At 51.2% G+C, this 10,000-nt stretch overlaps 1 protein-coding gene across 1 annotated transcript in view; it reads right to left on the reverse strand.

The window, feature by feature from the left end:
• Positions 1 to 10,000, reverse strand: part of LOC306842388 (myosin phosphatase Rho interacting protein) — a 35,437-nt gene that overhangs the window by 17,423 nt on the left and 8,014 nt on the right. The window contains exons 5-9 of the mRNA XM_079372595.1: positions 5,036 to 5,187; positions 4,859 to 4,943; positions 4,602 to 4,773; positions 3,828 to 4,272; positions 168 to 294 (exon numbers count right to left, since the gene is read on the reverse strand). Coding sequence (XP_079228721.1) covers positions 168 to 294; positions 3,828 to 4,272; positions 4,602 to 4,773; positions 4,859 to 4,943; positions 5,036 to 5,187 — 981 coding nt within the window. The remainder of the gene's footprint in view (positions 1 to 167; positions 295 to 3,827; positions 4,273 to 4,601; positions 4,774 to 4,858; positions 4,944 to 5,035; positions 5,188 to 10,000) is intronic.

The raw sequence follows: 10,000 nt of genomic DNA on the forward strand, positions 1-10,000 counted from the left end.
TAGAAGTCAGCAGCTTCACAGAAACACAAACGAAGCGAGCGCAGAGAACGGTCCAGTTAAAACAGAAACGTCTCTTAAAGCTACGGTACTCATTTAAATGTTCAAACACACCTGATGTCAGAGAATCGAGGTTCAACCTGAAACGTGGAGACAAAAGGCGCGATTACCTCTCTGTGGAAGCGGCGCTGCTCGCTGCGGCCCTGTCTGGCTCCGCCCCTCACCATCTCCTCCACCTCCATCTTCTCCTGATTCTCCAGCTCCAACGCCTCCAGCTTCTCGATCACACCGGAGCGACTGAAAACACAAACACAAGGTTAACGTTAACCCCCCAATGATGAGAACAGTCCGTCCTCTCCGTCTTCTGCCTGCTCAAACAGGCCGTTTGGAGATGTTCCCTTCATGACATCACAAAGGGCAGTAGCCCCTCCCCCAGGTGGGTGACACTCCCACAGCTAGGTGTTTGTTCTGCCCTCTGAGTCTGCCTTCTCACCGTAAACAATAGGACATGGAGCCAGAAAGCAGCGAGTACACCCGAGCCCTTCCAGAGAGGGGGCGTGGTCAGACACAGCTCATTTACATATTTAAAGCTACAGACACAGAAACAGCCTGTTCTGAGCAGGGCTGAAATAGAGGGGTTTATAGACATGATCAAATACAGGATCAGAGTGGATTTACAACAACACACTTCACACACATGATGAAGAGGAGCGAGGACACTGATTTCACCTGAAGAAGAGGAGGAGGTCATGTGACCTTTAAAATGACCTTTAAGCCTTTATTTGCTTGTTTGAAGCACTTTGAAACCGTGTTTAGAAAAATGATCTCATTCTATTGGTCACTACCCAAAGTTCACGACCACAGGTGAGAGATGGAACGAAGGTCGCTTGGTGACCTTTGCCTGCCGGGTCAGCGACCTCTTCACCACGGCGGTCCAACACAGCGCCTTGAATACTGCGGCCGCCGCACTAATCTGTCTTTCAATGTGCAGATCTGTTTTCCCCTCAGTCGTCCCCAGCACACTGAAGCTCGATGTGTGATCAAATCAAAATGTCAGCTGGTTCTCTGTCGGACAGCCTGAGGGGAAAGTGAGCGTGCAAAGCACGCCGCCATGCTCTCGGCTTCAGCTGCTCCACCAGTTAAATACCTTAAAGCAGCGCTCATTAAAACAGGCAGCAGAAGGCTTCATGATGGATGTGAGAACTCCTCTCCACACGGCCAGCTCCGACACGTTCCCACACAGAGAAAGAGGGAATATTAGATTACTGCTCAGAATAAATGCTGCCCTTATTTGGAGGCCTTCAGTGGAAGCTTTGGTCCTTAAAAGGGAATTAAAGCAGAGCGGAGGAAGAGCAGTGTGAGGCCAAACGCCCACGGTAGGATACTGGAGCGATATCAGAGTCCAGTTCAGAAACATCGACTTCACAGACGTGTTGGGAAATTATCCAAACTGTCCCAAAGAAACAAAAGACCGTCATCCAGAAAGACCCTCACTAGTTTCTATTGTTGGCCCACGATGCAATGTGGTCACCCACCACTAGCGGGTGCTGTATCCAACGACAGGCTGTAGCGATGGTTCGAGCCTGTGCTCACAGACTTTAGCTCTGGCAGCGTCCTTTTAAATACAAAATTAATTTCACTTCCATCTTCACCGACCAATAACCTAACCAACTGTCAATAAAAACAGCTCGTCTTTAGGCGGGCTAAAAGCTCCGTCAGTGGCCGTCCTGCTCTCCTCGCTCTACAACCCTGATGTAAAGAAGCTCCGTGGAGCAGAGCGCTCAGTTTGGCGTTTGATAAAGAAACTAGGTGGAAGCAGAGGAGGAGTGATGAGACGCAGAAGCACGAAAGATTATCATCAGACCAAACCCAGATCGGCTCTCTAATCATCACAGAGAGCTGGCTCCGCCCCTCCTCTCACACAGGTCAGCATGTGGTGGACACTGTAGCTTCAGTGTTTAGCCAGCTCTGCATGTGGTGGACACTGTAGCTTCAGTGTTTAGCCAGCTCTGCATGTGGTGGACACTGTAGCTTCAGTGTTTAGCCAGCTCTGCATGTGGTGGACACTGTAGCTTCAGTGTTTAGCCAGCTCTGCATGTAGAGACACTGTAGCTTCAGTGTTTAGCCAGCTCTGCATGTGGTGGACACTGTAGCTTCAGTGTTTAGCCAGCTCTGCATGTAGAGACACTGTAGCTTCAGTGTTTAGCCAGCTCTGCATGTGGTGGACACTGTAGCTTCAGTGTTTAGCCAGCTCTGCATGTGGTGGACACTGTAGCTTCAGTGTTTAGCCAGCTCTGCATGTGGTGGACACTGTAGCTTCAGTGTTTAGCCAGCTCTGCATGTGGTGGACACTGTAGCTTCAGTGTTTAGCCAGCTCTGCATGTGGTGGACACTGTAGCTTCAGTGTTTAGCCAGCTCTGTATGTGGTGGACACTGTAGCTTCAGTGTTTAGCCAGCTCTGCATGTGGTGGACACTGTAGCTTCAGTGTTTAGCCAGCTCTGCATGTGGTGGACACTGTAGCTTCAGTGTTTAGCCAGCTCTGCATGTGGTGGACACTGTAGCTTCAGTGTTTAGCCAGCTCTGCATGGGTCTGTAAAGCTTTCTGCGTTCTAACCTCTCTCCATGTTTCATCTCCAACATTGATCCTAGTTTGAGCAGCTTTCTGCTGCTGGAGCTTATTAGAAACATGCAGAGGCTTTTTAGCTCGGGTACAATCACTTCTATCCCTCTAGTGAAGCAGAGACGGATTGTTTACGAGACAGTTTGTGGACACTCCCCCTCTTCCTCTTATGGCCAGCGTGGAGGGAGGGGCAGAGCAAGCAGGAAGCTGGCTGTGAGAGGAAAACGATGACCTCCCTCCCCCATGTGAGTAAGAGCTTTGACCCCTTCACTCCAGCAGAAGATCACATAATGGAAAGTTTAAAGGAGAGAGAGAGAGAGAGAGAGACAGAGAGACAGAGAGAGAGAGAGACAGAGAGAGAGAGAGACAGAGAGAGAGAGACAGAGAGAGAGAGAGACAGAGAGAGAGACAGAGAGACAGAGAGAGAGAGAGAGACAGAGAGACAGAGAGAGAGAGAGAGAGAGAGACAGAGAGAGAGACAGAGAGAGAGAGAGAGACAGAGAGAGAGACAGAGAGAGAGAGAGAGACAGAGAGAGAGAGAGAGACAGAGAGAGAGACAGAGACACAGAGAGAGAGAAGAGGATTCTCAGAAGAACACGTCAGAGGATAAATGTTATTTTCAGCAAACAGAGACTTTCCTCCTCCCTCTTATTAAAACCACAAAGTTATGAGAGTGTGTGTGTGTGTGTGTGTGTGTGTGTGTGTGTGTGTGTGTGTGTGTGTGTGTGTGTGTGTGTGTGTGTGTGTGTGTGTGTGTGTGTGTGTACACACCATCAGCAGCTCTCCTCAGCTCTTCACGGTTTAACCAATAAACTGGATTATTAAACTACGTTTGTTTTTGCTCCTGATTCAAATGTTTAACGGACAACATGCACGCCATCCAGACGCCATCCAGACGCCGCCCTGACACAATCTGTTTATGAAGCTGATCTATTGTTTTAGCATCTCGCCATTCTCACGTCAGTCAGGTGACCTGACGCACAACACGCTGCCTCTTTGTGTTCGATGCCAAACTGGACCGGTCAGAGAGGTGACCACGGTGAACGCAGCGTGCGTGTTCAAACGTTCAGCCTGCAGGGGGCGCTGCTGCAGACAGACGCCCGATCACAGGTTTGAGATGAGGTCACTCTGTTATAATATATATATATATAAACTGATGGCCTTCACGTGTGATCTGAGCACGCCGGCTCAACACGAGGACTGACTGACCTTCTCTCGGGGCTAAGCACCGCCTCCCTCTCCTGTCTGTCGGGGCTTCTGTATCGGCTCCTCTTCTCCGCCTTTCTGGCCTCTGCCTCAAGCTTCCTGGACCGCGGCGTGTCATGGTGGCTGTGGGAGTGGCCTCCTCTCTGGTGGGCGGCGTGGCTTTCGGTGCTGGTCACCGTGCTGCCGCTGGCGTCCGAATCCAGCGAGCTGACGGAGCCGCTGATGTGGGAGCCGTTAGAGAGCAGGGAGCTGCCAGAGGGGAAGGGGTCGCTGGGGGCCGGGGAGAGACAGCGGGGCACGCCCCCCAGACTGGAGCAGGAGCCTGTCGGGGAGAGGAGGTCGCTCGGGGGCTGAGGGGCGGAGCCATGTAGAGGTAAGCCACCACGGTCCACCTCGTCCCCGTTCACTGATCCAGTATCAGAGCCTGGAGCTGCAGACCCTCCGTCCCCTGTAAAACAGAGGAGTTCATGTGAGCTGATCTCCGTTTATTTATCTGCAGAATCCAAAAACATCAAACTGATATATTTCATTCACATTTCTTCTTCTAGAAACTCGGCTGCGCTTGTTTACTCGTGTGACTAATAAACGCCGTCACCACCACATGCTGCACGCCGCCTGAAATGCTGAAAACACACGCCACCACTTTGAAACGGCGAGCAGTGACCAGCGAAGGCAGCCATCTTTATTTTAGTAAACATTAATACTTTAGTTCTATACGAGTTTAGATTTCACAGATTCTGTATGAAAAGGTTTGAACACGTGGTTAGTCCTCCTCACCTGCAGGGGGCGGCGGTGATCCTGGAGGAAGCTCTGCAGCCGGCCACACGGCGCCGCCCTCGGCCTCCCTCTGGTTCAGCTCCTCCTGCCAGATGATGGAGCTGGAGTCCGGGACCTTCTCTGCCTCGGGGATACCTGAGCCCGTCACCGCCACTTTGGCTGGACCGGGCTCCTGGACGAGGTCACATGATCCGTCACAACCAATAAAAACTATGTGGTGTGTGTGTGTGTGTGTGTGTGTGTGTGTGGAGGTTTACCTGAGAGGTGGTCGGCTCCACCTTCCGTTTCTTCTTCTGGTTCTGTTTGTTGGTGCGGGGGTAAACCACCAGCTGATCGCTCCAGCTGCGCGCGCGCACACACACACACACACACACGTTTGAAATGTTGGTGCGTTTACTTCCTGTCCTGCTGAACCAATCAGAAGACAGACTCACCCGTTGATGATCTCCTTGTTCTCTCCTCGGATGAAGTACTCCTGCTCAGGTGTGATGATGCACAGCGAGTTCTTCTGGCCCGTCTTCGGCTCGGCGTCGATGACGTCCGTGCACAGGTTCATGTTGACCGTGCCCTGAGGGAGCGTGCTCGGCTGTGGAGGAAACAACTCGGCTGTCACCATGGTAACCAGTCAAACCCTGTCAGTGACAGACCAGAGACTGAAGACTGCTGTGTGTGTGTGTGTGTGTGTGTGTGTGTGTGTGTGTGTGTGTGTGTGTGTGTGTGTGTGTGTGTGTGTGTGTGTGTGTGTGTGTGTGTGTGTGTGTATCTGTGTGTGTACATGTGTGTATCTGTGTGTGTACATGTGTGTATCTGCGTGTGTACATGTGTGTATCTGCGTGTGTACATGTGTGTATCTGCGTGTGTACATGTGTGTATCTGTGTGTGTACATGTGTGTATCTGTGTGTGTACATGTGTGTATCTGCGTGTGTACATGTGTGTATCTGCGTGTGTACATGTGTGTATCTGCGTGTGTACATGTGTGTATCTGTGTGTGTACATGTGTGTATCTGTGTGTGTACATGTGTGTATCTGTGTATGTACATGTGTGTATCTGTGTGTGTACATGTGTGTATCTGCGTGTGTACATGTGTGTATCTGTGTGTGTACATGTGTGTATCTGCGTGTGTACATGTGTGTATCTGTGTGTGTACATGTGTGTATCTGCGTGTGTACATGTGTGTATCTGCGTGTGTACATGTGTGTATCTGTGTGTGTGTGTGTGTATCTGTGTGTGTTTCTGTGTATGCGTGTGTGTGTGTCTGTGTATGTGTGTATGCATACCTGTGTGTGTGTATCTGTGTGTGTGTGTGTGTATCTGTGTGTGTGTTTCTCTGTGTGTGTGTGTGTGTGTATCTGAGTGTGTGTTTCTGTGTGTATGCGTGTGTGTGTGTATGTGTGTATGTGTGTGTGTATCTGTGTGTGTGTATCTGTGTGTGTGTATCTGTGTATGTGTGTGTGTATCTGTGTATGTGTGTGTGTGTGTGTGTATGTGTGTGTGTATCTGTGTATGTGTGTGTGTGTGTGTGTATGTGTGTGTGTATCTGTGTGTATCTGTGTGTGTGTGTGTGTGTGTATCTGTGTGTGTGTGTGTGTGTGTGTGTATCTGTGTGTATCTGTGTGTGTGTGTGTGTGTGTATCTGTGTGTGTGTGTGTATCTGTGTGTATCTGTGTGTGTGTATATCTGTGTGTATCTGTGTGTATCTGTGTGTGTGTGTGTATCTGTGTGTATCTGTGTGTGTGTGTGTGTGTGTATCTGTGTGTATCTGTGTGTGTGTGTGTGTGTGTATCTGTGTATGTGTGTGTGTATCTGTGTGTATGCGTGTGTGTGTGTGTGTAAATATACATGTAACACGTGTTAAAGCTGCGATCTCGTATTCCATGGTTAACATGGCGGCACGTCAGAAACCCCCTAAACTCCCTGCTGTGAGCTCGCTCCGTTATCAGACTCTGCAGGACTCTGCTGGACTCTGCAGGACTCTGATGTGAACCAGGTGCCGGCTCTGCTTCCAGCTCCTTTTAAGGCCACTGAACCCAGAACCAGCTTTATTAAGATGTGCCTGTAAACCCTCGCGGGCTGCCAAATATGGTCATTACAGCACGCCGTTCCTCCACTGCAAAGAAAGAACCAATCAGGGGAGAGGAGAAGGAGCGGCTGCAGGAGAACTACAGACACACGCCAGTCACAGAAGCTGCAGGGCGTGTTTCTGTGTCGTGGTCGTTAGGTGGAGTCCAGCTGGTCCTGGTCCTGGTCCCGAGAGAGTCCAGCATCTCGTTGTCCGTCTGCTAACTGACTCCAGAACAAAGAAGAACTTTCTGCCATGTGGGTTTGATCTCCATATCCGCCTATTGTCCGCGCCCGCCACGGGGTCGACTATTTTTAGCTCAGCACGGCGTCCGTGCAGCTGACAGTGAACACACAAACAGAAACACGGCGAGCGGCGGGGGCGTTTCCCCGCATGGTTAAATCAGCGGCGTACAGCCACGCCATAAAGCATCAGAAATGTTTAACAGGCGAGTCGAAGGAGAGTCCGCCCTGCGGCGCCGCAGAGGAGGCCGCTGCATGTTTACACGCTACGTGTTTCTCCACGCCGCTCCAAACATCCGAGCGAGGAACAGACAGGAAGTGGAAATAACACCGTTAACGCGAACGACCCTTTCAGTTCAAAAAAACTCTTAGAACGTTCAGATTCCGTTTCCCCTGAATGTGAGAGTCAGGGCGAGCTCACACGAGGCCCCGCCCCCCGCTGACCGCCATACGTAATAGAACACATGCACGGCTTTACGTGACCATGAAGAGCGCTTTGTTTACAAGACACGCAACTAACTAAAAGGACGCGCAGTCGAGTCGGCGTCCACACGCCAGCTACTTCACTAAGCATGTCATCTAACCACCGCCGGGCGCCATCTGTCAACGCCTGGATCATTTCTGGAAGCCGCCGCGTCTGTCTAACTCCTCCTTCGAACGGTAAACGTTTAACTCCGCCTCTCTAAGCTTCTTCTCATGCTCATTGACCTTTTGACCTTTCAGGGTGGTCTCACGTTCCCTCCGTGGTCGTGGAAGAATGTTGATCGGTTTATCTTCGTTTGATTGGTCTTTGATGTCAGGCTGGTTCTCCTGCTGGAGCAGCAGAGCGGCGTGCAGGAATGTCTGGGTCATAGCTGACGTTCCCTCTGTGGTCGCTCCGAGCTCGCTGCACTTCACCATATAAGGGCGTCAGAGGAGGAATGCTGCTGAGAGCATCTCTGCCCGGCTCCCGGGGAAACAGCACCCCGTGATGTCATCGCTCGCCACGAACCAGACTGAACATCAAACCTCTCTCTATCATCTGGGACCCAAAACCCCGATCCAGAACTCAACACGCACCCCCTGTTGTAGTCAAGACCACACTCACAGAGACCCAGACGCTCCAGGACCAGGGCAAGACCCAGACCCACCAGAGACCAGAATGCTCCAGGACCAGGACTAGACCCAGACCCACCAGAGTGCTCCAGGACCAGGACAAGACCCAGACACAGCAGAGACCTGAGTGCTCCAGGACTAGGACAAGACCCAAATCCAGACACAGCAGAGACCTGAGTGCTCCAGGACTAGGACAAGACCCAAATCCAGACACAGCAGAGACCTGAGTGCTCCAGGACTAGGACAAGACCCAAACCCAGACACAGCAGACACCAGAGTGCTACTTTAAATGCTGAATCCAAATCATCGGACTCAGCAGGAACGCGAGGCTGCACGTCCCTCAACCTCGGCTTGGCCCCGCCCTGTTTGAATACGACCTCGATCAGACTGGGATGCATGGCGTGTTACAAAGCTCCTCCTCTTTTGATGATGACAGGAGCGGGGATAATGTGATCCAACACGTGAAGACAAAGAGAGCGAGGAGACGAGTAAATAACACAAACATTAATCATTCCTACAATGACGACCACGATGACATCAACTCCAGCGTGGCGTTATCAGACCCACAGAGCGACCGTTTCCTCAACGAGTCGAAGACACACACACACACACACACACACACACACACACACACACACACACACGGAAAGACAACGCCACCGTTTGATTCAAAACACGCCCATCAGAACCAGCGCTAACCTGCAGCGAGCTCGCTGAAAACACGCTAACCTGCAGCGAGCTCGCTGAAAACACGCTAACCTGCAGCGAGCTCGCTGAAAACACGCTAACCTGCAGCGAGCTCGCTGAAAACACGCTAACCTGCAGCGAGCTCGCTGAAAACACGCTAACCTGCAGCGAGCTCGCTGAAAACACGCTAACCTGCAGCAAGCTCGCTGAAAACACGCTAACCTGCAGCGAGCTCGCTGAAAACACGCTAACCTGCAGCGAGCTCGCTGAAAACACGCTAACCTGCAGTGAGCTCGCTGAAAACACGCTAACCTGCAGTGAGCTCGCTGAAAACATGCTAACCTGCAGCGAGCTCGCTGAAAACACGCTAACCTGCAGTGAGCTCGCTGAAAACATGCTAACCTGCAGCGAGCTCGCTGAAAACCTGCTAACCTGCAGTGAGCTCACAGTAAACACGCTAACCTGCAGCGAGCTCGCTGAAAACACGCTAACCTGCAGTGAGCTCACAGTAAACCTGCTAACCTGCAGTGAGCTCAATGTAAACACGCTAACCTGCAGTGAGCTCAATGTAAACACGCTAACCTGCAGTGAGCTCAATGTAAACACGCTAACCTGCAGTGAGCTCAATGTAAACACGCTAACCTGCAGTGAGCTCACAGTAAACCTGCTAACCTGCAGTGAGCTCACAGTAAACACGCTAACCTGCATTGAGCTCACTGTAAACACGCTAACCTGCAGTGAGCTCACAGTAAACACGCTAACCTGCAGTGAGCTCAATGTAAACACGCTAACCTGCAGTGAGCTCACTGTAAACACGCTAACCTGCAGTGAGCTCACTGTAAACACGCTAACCTGCAGTGAGCTCACTGTAAACCTGCTAACCTGCAGTGAGCTCACAGTAAACACGCTAACCTGCAGTGAGCTCACAGTAAACACGCTAACCTGCAGTGAGCTCACAGTAAACACGCTAACCTGCAGTGAGCTCACAGTAAACACGCTAACCTGCAGTGAGCTCACAGTAAACACGCTAACCTGCAGTGAGCTCACAGTAAACACGCTAACCTGCAGTGAGCTCACTGTAAACCTGCTAACCTGCAGTGAGCTCACAGTAAACCTGCTAACCTGCAGTGAGCTCACTGTAAACACGCTAACCTGCAGTGAGCTCACAGTAAACACGCTAACCTGCAGTGAGTTCACTGTAAACCTGCTAACCTGCAGTGAGCTCACTGTAAACCTGCTAACCTGCAGTGAGCTCGCTGTAAACACGCTAACCTGCAGTGAGCTCACAGTAAACCTGCTAACCTGCAGTGAGCT

Source organism: Symphodus melops (assembly GCF_947650265.1).
Source record: "Symphodus melops genome assembly, chromosome: 21".
In the NCBI taxonomy this organism is placed as follows: Eukaryota; Metazoa; Chordata; class Actinopteri; order Labriformes; family Labridae; genus Symphodus; species Symphodus melops.